The 12,973-nt window shown below is 37.9% G+C and overlaps 1 protein-coding gene across 6 annotated transcripts in view; it reads left to right on the forward strand.

Moving 5' to 3' along the window:
- CPEB4 (cytoplasmic polyadenylation element binding protein 4) overlaps positions 1-12,973 on the forward strand; it is a 43,112-nt gene that overhangs the window by 23,542 nt on the left and 6,597 nt on the right. For 3 of the 6 annotated variants that reach the window (XM_061456676.1, XM_061456679.1, XM_061456678.1), the window contains exons 3-8: positions 5,921-5,944; positions 7,983-8,156; positions 9,574-9,663; positions 10,286-10,404; positions 11,301-11,415; positions 11,624-11,805. In XM_061456676.1, the coding sequence (XP_061312660.1) occupies positions 5,921-5,944; positions 7,983-8,156; positions 9,574-9,663; positions 10,286-10,404; positions 11,301-11,415; positions 11,624-11,805 (704 nt within the window). The remainder of the gene's footprint in view (positions 1-5,920; positions 5,945-7,982; positions 8,157-9,573; positions 9,664-10,285; positions 10,405-11,300; positions 11,416-11,623; positions 11,806-12,973) is intronic. The other 3 variants (XM_061456677.1, XM_061456681.1, XM_061456682.1) reach the window with 1 other exon arrangement.

Consider the following 12,973-nt stretch of genomic DNA (forward strand, 5'->3'; position numbering starts at 1 on the left):
CCACTTCAGTGGATTTGCAGTGAGCCAGTGTAACATCATTGGAATTACGGAAGAAGTACTGATACCTTGTAGATAAAGCTATGGCTATGTTTAGGTTCTATAGCGGCTTTGTTTAGGAGATTTCTCTGTATTCTGTTTGATAGCGAAGAATACTTCAAAGTCAGCTTTGAAGCTTCTGTGTTTTTCAAAGGAGTGAGGCTGGGTTTGGTTTGTCACCTTTCACAGGTAGTTAAGTGGCTGCTGAAATGTATGAAAGAGCATCTCTTGGGGTTCAGTCTGCCTGGCACTGTGTTAGTGTGCCAGGCAGACTACCTGAGAGCATCAGCAGGGAAGGAATAATGATGGTGGTGGTTTTTAAAGCTCTCACACAAACTAAACTGCAGTCTTTTCATAGGTAGCCTTTTTTTTTTTCCCCCTTTTTTTCTGTTTCCCCTTCAGTCTCGGGCTTAAACAGCTCGCTGGAAGCGGGTCTGGGACTTTTTGTCTCTGTTTCCCAATCTGGAAGGTTAAGCTTGAGCTTCTCACATACGTAGATTTGAACCGTTGCTGGGCTGGCTGAGCTGGAAGCACGTTTGCCTTTCTGCCCTGGTTGTACAGTGGTGCCGCTACAGCTGGGTTTGTGCAGTGCATTGAAATGAGAACCATTACTGCATTTTCTGCGTATAACCGCGTAGTCTCTTCAGGTAGGCAGTTTTGCTTTGGGCAGATTAAAGCCCTAAGAACCTGGAGCTCATTGCACAAGCCTTGGAAACAGTAGCTTTCGCTTTCACTGTTTCTCAGCTTCTTTCCCCCTCTGTCCTCCCTGGTTGTTTGATGTATGAAGTTGTCAACAATCAAACTATTAGAAGTTGTTATGCTGATAATCTGCTTTGTGCAATGTGTAGGGTGTACGTTTTTACCATGTGAACCCAATTAATTCAACATAATCACAGGTAAAACACAGTTACCATCAGAAGAGCCAGAGCTAAAAGGCTTTTATACATAGATTCTCCTCAGGGTTTTTAGAAGAAACCAAAGAAACCTAATTAGTTTTTTATATGTTGGCTGTAGTTTGTGGCGGTGACCTAGAATTTAAAATGACAGATTCTAGTCAGATCTGCACTCAAATGCTACAGAATACCAGAAACTGCATTTTGTTAGTGTTCTCGACAGAAGGAATGGGTAAATACTTGTCTTCAGGCATCTGGTTTTATTTGAAATAAAGCATAATACTTCCATTTACAATAGTACTCTTGTTTTTCAGCATTTGTTTGGACATTTTGAACACAAACTAGCGCTATATTTCTCATAAGTAGACTTTTTTTTTAACATTGTGCTGCTTTTAAAATAGGAGGAAAAAATGCAGATTTTTGCATCTCTGTGGCTTAATTTTGCAGAATCAGTACTTCCAAATGTGTTAATCCTTGATTTTACTGTGCAGCCAAATGTAGTCTGCTTTTCTGTTTTCACGCTGACTTTGACATTGCTAAAAGTGTGACAAATACACATTCTCCAGATGTGTATATAGAGGTGTTTAATTTTGTAAGATTATTTTAGATTAAGAAAATACTATTTGAATGCTTTAAATTTTGATCAATTTATTCTGTATTGGCAGAATTTATCCTGGATCAGGTATCACATATCTGCCATTCTGCCGTGCAGTGACTGTTGTTCCACAGTCAACGTATCATGTGCTGGGGATAATTTAGCAGAAATAGGATTATGTGCTTGAAATGGGCAAACGTTTTGCACACATGGACGTGTCTTATCTTAGCAATCATGGAACTGTAGCCTGATCCTTTTGTCCTCAGTATTTTAGAACTAAAATCAAGGAATGCATAAAATACTACTTTCTTTGCCTGTCATGCAACATTTTATGGTGCTATATGCTTTCCTGTGGAAAATGCCATATAAGACTTAAGTTTTAAGGCTCTATTAAATAGGAAGTAATACCTTTGTGTACAATACATATAGGTAAATACAATTTCTATGTTGTAATTTGAGAAAGTCTATGTTGTAATTTGAGAAAGTATATATATACTTCTCTGAAAATACCTGCCTTGGTTTCTGAGTTGCTCCTCCATGCACAGATATAATTTAACCAAAGGTAGGTTTGGTTATAGATGTTCTTTATCATTTTAATTTTTCTGCTTTTGATTTGGTTAAGGATACAATCAGATTCTTCACTAGTGATGACCTTACAGGACTTCTTGTGAAATATACTGTTACCTGTGGTAGAAACACTTGGTCCATGCATTCCATTTGCAGTACATTGTGAAACATGAAGTGATGATAAAATCTAACTCTGGAGTTATAATCAACCCTGCTGGCCCTCAGGGAATAGTATGGGGAAAAAGGTAGTATTTTAATGGCCTTGTGCACAGCATTGTCAGTCTTGCTACAGTTACAAAATATGGTTTAGTGCAGAATAATTTAGAATAGTTTTACTGGTTTTGCTGTTGGAATGGCAAAACCAGATTGTACTTCTATTATTTTTTTATAACTTATAAATAAAACTCATGAAAGCATACATGTTTCCTGTAATAGATTCAAGGATATCTAGCTCACATTTAGAAATAAACCTGTGAAATCTTGGTACTTCACATCTCTAAAAGTTAAGTTCTTCTAAGTGAAATAGAAGACAAACTAGCACCAAATTACCTCCTGTCTTGTGTTTATGAGAAGAAAATTACTATCGTCAGAGTAAACAGTTTCTGTGTTTGTGTATTGATTGTATTTGCCTTCCACCATAAGAAACTGGCTACTGTGGAACCTCACTGATGAAGCTGGTTTGGTTTGGTCTTTGAGAGGAAATACATGAGAACATATCCATGACTAATATAAAAGATGGCAGTATGTTGTTATATTCACCTCTGTGCCAAGGTAAAGACCAGAATCCCTGTCTTGAGGAGCTCTTGGAGTAAAGACATGAATTAGGTACAGAACTGGACAGGTATTACGCCAATCTAGGTTTGTGTGCCAAAAAACAACTATAGTAAGGTAGTGAGAATGGAGGTACAACTGTAATTTAACTTTGAGCATTCTGTTCCTCTGTCCATTCCAGGGTTCTGTGATGTTTCTATTAACTATGGATGCTCTTATAATTCTCCTAGTTGTAATGTGGTCTTAGAAAGCTGGAATGACATTCACTGGAGATACAGATCTTCTTGCTTGCTGGTCCCTTTAAACAGTCTGCTCTTGAGCTGACCTTTTTATGTAAATCTTCCACAGTTAATGGCACAAAATACACCTGAAATTGCTGCTACCATCCTGCAAACTGGAAAGCAGCAAGAACAGTTAAAGAGCATTTCCAGGACAAGCTTCTTGTAAGTTTGGGTTTTGAGTGGTTTAGGACTCCTGCATACATTTTTCCTGCTTCTCCAGCAGAGTATCATTGTCATTGGGAACTGTGTACTTTATAGAATGGCACATGTGATTTACACAATGTGCTGACAGTCTTTTTGATGCTTCCTATAGAGGAAGAAAGCTCAACACATTTAATTGGAGCTATGTTGAGCACAAAAGATGTGATTTTTTAAAACAGAGAGAGGGAGATGGCCAGGAGCCCATTATATGTCTCAAATGAAGAGAAGGCACAAGAATTTGAGTGGGTTGCTTATTCACTACGTTCCTTAAAATGAAAGACAGCAAAAGCAGCAGATTTTTGCAGATCATTAGCTTTCTGTATGGATTTTTTTTTTTACCATTGAAACGAGTGTTGCAGGGAGGGCTGAGGTGACAAAATAATTGAAGCAGCTGCTAACAGCATTTTAAATTTCAGACTGATTTTATTGGGAAATCTCTCTCCATAGGTTATTAGTGAGCTGTTGAACTGATTGCATAAACTCTTTGTGTTCTTTAGGTTCTGTAACATAACAGTTACCTTAAGACTACATTTATGTTGCAGCTTAGCTGGGGTACTTCTATAGCAAAGATGTCTCTTAATATGAAAGTATGAAAGCCAGAGACAGGATTGGTAAGTCACAGTCAGCTGTCCTTCTGGCCTGCCAAAAGAACATTCTTTAGTTTCCATGTTGTGTATTACATTGTGTGAAATTAATGGTGTGTGATGAGCTCTGAATTCAGTGAGCAGAGAAAGTTTGTATCTGTGCTGTACTGGGGTAGTTTATAAACTGTGGCTTCTGAGAAATGTTTTGAAATGTCAAATGTTGGTATTTTGTGGGTTAGATGAAGCAAATGCAGAAAAACAAGCAAATTAGGAAGAAAAAAAAATCTTAGTATTTAGTTCTCAAAACCTCTTCTGTAGTATTTGGCACTCAAAATACTTCCTAGCTGGTGGCTGAGCTTTTTTTGTCATTTTCTGCACTGGTAAAGGAGAAAAATCCTATTGCCTTGGGTGACACAGGTGGCAAAGCAGTGAGGAGCCTGCTGACCTAAATTGTGGTCACAGATCTGCAGTGGGAACCGTATCTGTGCTGCATGCTTTGTTGCCAAGAATGGGTATACCAAGTGAAGGCGTTTGTGTGGTTTTGTTAGTAATTTAGAAACCACAAGCAAGTTTTTTATGGCTTTATAGGGAGAGCTGTTTTTGAAATGCTTAATGTTTTCTAAACCATGCCTGCAAAGGCTTCTGGGCTTTGTCAGAAGTGCAGTGAGATTTGCTGATTGCTTTGTGTGAGACAAGTTCTTTAAAACTTTGTACTTTGAGGACTGTATGTGCATCTCAAATTTACAAATCAAAATTACCCTGGAAAAATTATTGTAAAGGCCTTTGGCTGTTAATATTCTCCCATATAGCCAGTGCCTGTGTGAAAACTCAAGTTCATATGCTCCAGTCTGAAGACTAGGGCTTTGTTATTTTGTATTCTTGGTGTTAATTGTAAGTATCTCTATCAGCAAAAGATAGAGAATAAAATGGATGTGTAGATGTTAAATAATCATTAAGCAAATTGGATTGATATAATATTTATTTTGAAAGAGGAAATTACTCCTTTCTTCTTGTGGTTTACTAATGTTGAAATGCTTAAGCCAATTGTCAGTCTCAGTTTTGAATGAGGAAGCAAAATAAAATGCACGATATGCGCAGAGTTTCTCATAGCACTTGCCAGGAGAACCCAAGTTTTGAAAACAGTTGGCCTGCTTTCAGACACAGATTTTAATGAGATTAAAAGAGAAAGAATGTGCAAGGTTGACTAGAAAGCTTGGACATATTCTGACAATGGGTTCTGGAAGCCATCAAAGAAAAATGTGTTTTTCAGTGGTAGAACTCATTTGTTTTGGAAAACGAAAAGTCAGAAGCAGTGGGTAGCTGTTGAATAGTTACAGCAAAGTGTACTAAGTTAGCATGAGAGAATCTACTGTCGTACACAGATTGCAGGAGGGCTGAAAGGCAGTTTTGGTGGCCCAGACTTTTTCTCCTTGACTTTTAAGTTTTTTTGGCTAATTAATTTGCCAGTAATAATTTCACCAAGGATTTTGTGCGTTGTGCAAAGCTTTTATAGCAGCCTAATTTCAAAGCAGAAAGTAAGACAATAGTCCTTATGTTAGGGCTTTTCCTATGGTTCAGGGGAAGATCAGTGTTAAGAGAATGCTTGAACTTGGCAGAGTGTGGTGCCTTGCAGAATGAGTCAGGAGGCCTGGTGCATGAGAAAAGATCCATTTACTTCTATGCCCAGCAGACGGTTAAGGAATAGATTGAAAAATAAATGTGCAAGTTAAGAACTAAAATTGTTTTTAAAAAAGTCTCTTCGACTGTATGTGTATACTTTGTCATCCATGTGTTTTATCAGTAGCAGAGATGGTTCGAGGATGGCATGGTTCTGTGGGTGGTGGGGAGGTCAGCTTGTGAACACCATTTTAAATGACCTGAAGTATGAAAAGGCTTGAGAATCACGGAGTTAGTATAAAGGCAATAAAACAAGGTCTTTTGGTCCTTATAACAATGATTGAAAGGCTGTTTTCTTTCTCATTTAACATGCAGCAAGGACATATGGGAGAAGGCGAGGTAACAATATTCCTATTTAATTTTCTAATGTTGACAATGTCTCATGGGAGAAATAACATTAAGTTGTTACTAGAGGGCAAACTCCAAAAGTTTAAGATTATAAAGGATCAGTTTCACATACATTGTCATAGTTTGCATGCTATAAATAAACATTTCAACTGAATTAGGTAGTACTCCACAGTAACACTATTGAGGCTGCAATGATTACAATCTTTACAGTGGACATCATCTATGTGATTTGTTACACTGGAGGGCTGCGTTGTGTTTGTGTGTATGTTATGAATGTCAATGCTGGAGTTTATTTTGGTTCTTTTGGGTGATGTTGGTTTTCTTGATGAAGCATAGACTCTAGTGAATATATTTTCTGGCCTGCTAGGTTAAAGAACGAGATCCTGCAAGCATGCATGTTGAATCATCTAACAGCAGTGGTAATGCTGGTGAACCTGAAAAGGCTGCTTAGGTGTGGAGAATTGCTCCCTTCCAACAATACCTGCAGGATTGGGGTCTTAAAGAGATGTAACAAAAGACATGGGCATCAGTTCAGTAGGGGAAACCAAAATGACATTTAAGTCTATATTACGATATGTTGATCATGGTAGGAACCAGGTTTGCCTCGCTACAGAAATAGGCCCGATTATAGTTGATTTTAATTTTAATTAAAGGTGTATAAAGATTGTTGAAATTTCAAACAAAGCAAGCTGACCAAGCCTTCCTTTTTTTTATTTGCATAAATGATATGGACTATGGATTTTATCGTTTTGGTGGGGGGGGATTCAACTTGTTAGCTGCTTGATTTTGGGTGTTTTTTTTGTTTTTTTTTGTTTGTTTGTTTGTTTTGTTTTCATGGAAAATGTCTGGATATTGGAATGGATCCAATTTTCTGTTTTCTAGATTTTATCTTTTTATCAATTTATTTCAAAGGAAGGAAGCAAGAGCAGGATAAATTAACCTTGCCAGTGCATTACTCTGATAGATTGTAGTGAATGCTGAAAAAGCAAACATAGTGTATCACATCATAGACAAAAGGAAATGTATCCTAAAACTTGTAGCACACCTCAGTTACTTGCTTACTTTCCCTATATATATTTATTTATTCCAAAAATGCTCCTTAAATGAGTAGAAGTCTGTTCAGTTTGTTGTCTAGATGCTGAATGCTGTAACCAAAGTGTGAATTAATGGAAGAGATCAGCTTGTGTGCTCTTTATTATATTGTACAGTTGCATTTATAAATCAAAAATTATTTAAAATATTATTAAGGAAATGTATGATAAAGGATTATCATAGGAGACTATTGGGTTGTGAGGGGAAGTATGCTTACAACATTTTGGCTTAGAGTGAGTCCATTAACGAAACTCTGTTGTAACATCTAAGTAAACTTGCTTCTAGGAATGACCCAGTATTGCCTAGTTTTCAGTCTACATTTGCAGTAAATTACAGTGGATCTGTCTGGTTTTATCAGATTATTTTTGTTAATAGCAAGTGGGTGGTTTATGATATGTTTTGATACCAGGTAATTTAAATGTGTAATACATTTAGCTGTTAGAATTCTTGTTTTCCCATCTTCACCGTGAAATTGTATCTGCCTATTGTGAGAAGCTGTTCACTGGAAAATTACATGTACAGTTTAAGTTTTAGTGATGTCTGCTGTTGGGAAAGTCCCAGGGAAGAAAAAGGCTTATATCCTCTTCTATTCTTACACCTTATTAAAAGAAATGTAATTGGAAACATGAAATGTTATAGAAAATGCTCAACTTGAGCAATCAATAGAAATACTGTTTTGTTTCAAATCTTCATTAGTTGTAGTGCAGTTATGAAGCAAGTAGCAACCTTTTCTCTGAAATAATGCGTTTGAGTTACTGAGTGACGATGAAAACTAGAAGGGTCATATGAAATTGGGAACATAACTGTTCATTGAAAAGGAAGATTGCAAACAGTTCTAATGCGGCAACTAGTGCATTTTAAAGTATTACTTAAGCAGTGTGTGCTTTGTTCTGTTAGTATGTTTTTTTCCTTTTTTTTTTTTTAACCCCCTCTTCAGGTCAGTCTTCACTGTTTCCAATGGAAGACGGGTTCTTGGATGATGGACGTGGGGATCAGACTCTTCACAGTGGTTTAGGATCACCTCACTGCTTCTCCCATCAGAATGGAGAAAGAGTGGAACGGTATTCCCGTAAAGTCTTTGTTGGGGGACTGCCACCAGATATTGATGAAGGTATGCCCAGAAAATCTTCTGCAGAAAAGCTTCTTCTGGCCTCTTGACAAAACTGGTGTGAAACCTTTTCTTTGTTAACTCCTGAATGATTGTTTTCCAAACTCTGTGGAAAGGTTTTGATATGTAAATGGATCTTCTGATACTAGCACCTTCGGTCCATGGCAAACGTGAGATAATTCAAGCTAGTTTAGGCTATTGTTCTGCTTTGAATAACAAAAACATATGTTACCACACATTTAACTGACTCCTACAGTATATGGGGCAAATACAACCAACATCACCTCTTGAAGCTTATAGCTATGCTGCAATCACTGTATAGGCACTAGAAGCCACTAGTAGGAAAAGTATTGCTAGCAGTTTTCTGAAGTTTCTGTAGCATAGTAAGTCAGTATGGTGGATTGTCAGTTGCTGTCACATTAGCAATGCCATCAGAGAGTGTAAGCAAACCAAAAAAGACATACTTAGCAACACCTTTTCAGATTTCTAACTGAATTTGAGGATTGGGAAAGTCTTCTAAGTTGCGTATTAGGAACCCCCAACAGCATCCTAGCATTGAAAGCTCTGTTAACACCAGGAACAGAGTACAGCTGAGCACTGTACCAATATAGGTGCTGCTTCACAATGTGAAGTTTGTTCTTTTGTTTCAATTTCTTAATGAAAAGTTCTTGCCCAGAGAATTTCAGCTAGTAACAGTTCACATGTATGTGTAGAGAAGGAAAAGAATGCTCACTCAATTCCAAGAACAGAATTACAGCTAGGAGACTTCTATGGGACTAGCATACGCAAATTTATGCCAGCAATTGGAGGGCAGAGGCAAAATTGAAATAGATGCAAGAATTTCTTCTTGATGCAGTAATATGTTCTTGCCATCTTTCCTACAAAATTATGTAACTGTCCTGCAAGTTTGTTCTATGTTAGTTTGAGGTCAAGGTCACATTGTGTTTGAGCATGTGGTACTAGCATGTGATATGAACAGGCATGGCTGTGTCTTGTGATAGGCCATTCTTTTTTTTCCCACTGTTTCTGCAATTATAAGATACTGACAGAGCAGATTGCTTACTAGCAAATCAGCAAATTGTCTCTCAACTTCTTGTGAGAGAATAGTTGAAGCTGGGTTTGGCATTAGCTGTAGAGATACAGTGACTCCATTTCTGTGAATTAGTGGGTTATGAGTTATTTGTAATACTTGGTAGAAAGAAAACCTTGATCTTTGACCTGTTGTGTTTTCTAATTTGTGTTCTGACTTGTCATAAAAATGCCCCATCAGCTAGTAAGCATTGCTATGAGCTGCTGAACGTCTGCTGGTCACAGAGTGTTAATTTATAGGATGAAGCTACCCAAAATCAAGTGTTCTTCAAATGTCTTCCATACAATTTATTTTAATTCAGTTTGTGCCTTTTCCTTTCTCTCCTCACAGATGAGATCACTGCTAGTTTTCGTCGCTTTGGACCTTTGATTGTAGACTGGCCGCACAAGGCAGAGAGCAAATCCTATTTTCCTCCTAAAGGTAAATATCTGATAACCAGTAATATATGAGCATTTTAGAATAATTTTTCTTGATAAGACTTCATTTTAGACAAACTTTTTGTGACAATGACTCAGTGTTTAGGAGAAAAAAAGTTGAATCCTTGGGGTTGTTATGAAATGGTGCAATTTAGAATGTTGCTTTGCAGTTGTTCAGCACCACAAGAACAATTCCTTATTCCTTATAAGGTTTTTACCTTATTCTGATGTCCTTTTACTCCCCGTGTTGTTCTTAATTTTTGTAATAATAGTCAAGACTAGTCTTTCAAGGGACTAAATGACCTCCACAGAAGTTTGGAAGGATTTGTGCCTTATATTAGCAACCAACATGGCAGGTTTGTGTCCACAGCTGTGGCTTTTGTTCAGTCCATCCTGCTGGTTTATGCTTTTCAAAGGGAATGGGAGAAAGAGCCGAGCAGGCTTTTCCTCATGTCTCTGCAGAGGACTTGCAGGAGGCTGGGTTGGAAATGTGTGAGGGCACCTTAAATTTTGTGCCTTACTGTATGGTCGCATGATGACATGGTGTCAAGCGTAATTCTGGGTTCAATTATTATCCTATAGGCAAATAGACAGAATAAGTTACGTGCTTGTTTTCCTTTTTGTAGGATATGCATTTTTGCTCTTCCAAGATGAAAGCTCTGTACAGGCACTGATTGATGCATGTATTGAAGAAGATGGAAAGCTCTATCTTTGTGTTTCCAGCCCCACTATCAAAGACAAACCGGTAGGTAGAATTGTCAGGGCCTGCAGAATAATCAGAAATTGTTCTTTTCAAATGCCTTTTTTCCTTCTTTTCTGTCTTCAGATTGCTAATGTTTAAATTCCTTTAAGATGTCAAATTAAGTTCTCAAAGAGAAGACCAAGTTATTTTTAAGCTAGACATGATGAAATTTTTTAGTCTAATTACAATTCATACCTCTGTTAGAAAAAGGGTTGCTGAATTTCGGCATTGCTGATGTCTGGAAATACATTTATTACAAGTATTTTATGCTTATTATTGATTAAAATACAGAATTCATATTGCCTGAGTAATGTATGTAACATGTTTTGACAGAGACAAATCCATCACGTGACATTGAACTGTAAATTATAAGTATGAATGGTTTTGGGGCTGATGCAAGTCTGTTAACAGTTGGAGAGACCTGCTCTATACCTGTAGCTTAAATTTGGCCAGCTGTAGGCAAATATAAAGCAGCTAGTTTTGCACAGTAAATAAACACACCACTTCGTGCACTGGAGTCTGTTGCATTGAGATAACGCTAGTCTAGTGCTCACACTTGGCTAGAACAACGCAAGTAGCGTAGATATGAATACGCCAGTGTAGTTCATACAGGACAGTTCAGTCATGATTAAGAAAATGTGTAAGTAGAGGGCAAGTTTTTTTTTCCCCAGAAATTTGGGTAACAAGGAAGTGGTGAAATTCAGCATGATCAAGTAGTCTGTCTTAACAGAGCTTATTACCATCTCATTTCAAGAAATGATTGCTGAACGAGTAGAAAACAAGTTTGGAAAGCACATCCGTTTAGGAAGTTTTCTTCTTTGTAGGATACTGTTTTAATTTATATTACTGAGATACTTTGAATTGTGAATGGTTAAAAAAAAAAGGCTTTTTGTCCATAGGTTCAGATCCGGCCTTGGAACCTTAGTGATAGTGATTTTGTTATGGATGGTTCACAGCCTCTTGACCCACGAAAAACCATTTTTGTTGGTGGTGTTCCTCGGCCTTTACGAGCAGGTACACTGCGTGTTCCGCAGCGCTGGGCATGTTGAATATGCAGTCTGATTTGGGGAGCAGTGGGGGAAACAAGTTATTTCAGCAAGGGAAGTATTAAGTGTTCTTGACACTTACAGTGGGGGACATGAATACAACTGGACTGTTACTTGATGCTTTTACTAAAAATTACCAAGCCTACACCCCTGTTTGATTTTCCTTTCTGGTTTAGTGGAACTTGCAATGATAATGGATCGGCTGTATGGAGGGGTGTGCTATGCTGGAATTGACACAGACCCTGAGCTGAAGTACCCAAAAGGAGCTGGGCGGGTTGCGTTTTCTAATCAACAGAGTTACATAGCTGCTATCAGTGCTCGCTTTGTTCAGCTGCAGCATGGAGAGATAGATAAACGGGTAAGGTCTTCAAGCATGTCCTACTTTTGTTCAGTGCTTTCTCTAGAAATGCTTTTCCATGTAAATGTGTGTCATTGTGAAGACTGTAAATGTTATGTCAGATAATTGCATACTTAGGCCTGGATTGTGCCACTTAGATACAGCACAGAATAAAAATGAAGGAGTGGTACTTCTGGAATGTGGGAGGCACCTGTGAAGCCGACTTGCTGAAATTGCTTAGCGTAATGGGAAGCATGTCAGCTGCCTTGCCCTGTTATAAGAATACTGTGCTCATCATATACTCCCGCTGCAAGTATTTGCACTTGTAGTGTTTGTATAACGTGAGGGAGTAAGGTATCAGCCAAGGATGGAGCAGTTCTACTCCTGTTCTGCATCTTTTGAGAATGGGCAGAATCTGTTAAACATTGTGTGCTGAGTTTTCTTAAAGAGCATCATAGTAATGCATCGTTAACTCATTAGTGCGCATTACAGCTTCACAGTCATGTTCTGTGGCTTACGCAAAGGCTGTGTCTGGTTATTTTATTCCTTTATTATCATAAATTAAAGAATATGCCAAATGGATCTGCAGCTTGCTTCACTCTGCACTCTCATTTATATAAAATGTGACTTTGCCAGTAACAGTGATCTTTGGCCCACAGTTTGGAGAAACTCAGATCCTTAAATCTGCCATTGTAATTCATGCTTTGTCTCTGGATTTCTCTTCCGTGATTGTCATTATTAATCTTAATTTTGTAATTACTACAGAGGAAAATCCCCAAACCTAGCTGATTATCATTTCCCTTCTGCTTTGGCTATAAAGCTTTGGTAGAAAAATTGTAACAACAATTTGACTGTGGGCCTGTGAATTGGAATGTCTTTGTTCTCATCTTGGCTCTGAAATAAGTTCTGTACAGCTTTGAACAAATAATTTGGGCCGCCCTTGTGCAACTTCTGCTTGCATAAGCAGACACTTGGGTGAATAGGTCTATTGAAGCTGGTGGGACTACAAATTTGAGTAAGTACTTGTGAACTCTAGCAAAGATTTTGCAATCTATTTCCCCTTCCTTCTCTCCTTCCAACTCATTTCCCCATTTTGTGTGAAGTTCAGAAGAAATGTGGGGAGGTAAGTGCTTAGGGGGATTCATTGTAGGAGGGGTTGGGTGCATGAGGGAAATAAAAGTACAACAGT

Source organism: Pezoporus flaviventris, unplaced genomic scaffold (genome assembly GCF_033815535.1).
Source record: "Pezoporus flaviventris isolate CSIRO_AGI_PZ_B2104156 unplaced genomic scaffold, CSIRO_AGI_Pfla_v1 ptg000023l, whole genome shotgun sequence".
Lineage (NCBI taxonomy): Eukaryota > Metazoa > Chordata > Aves > Psittaciformes > Psittacidae > Pezoporus > Pezoporus flaviventris.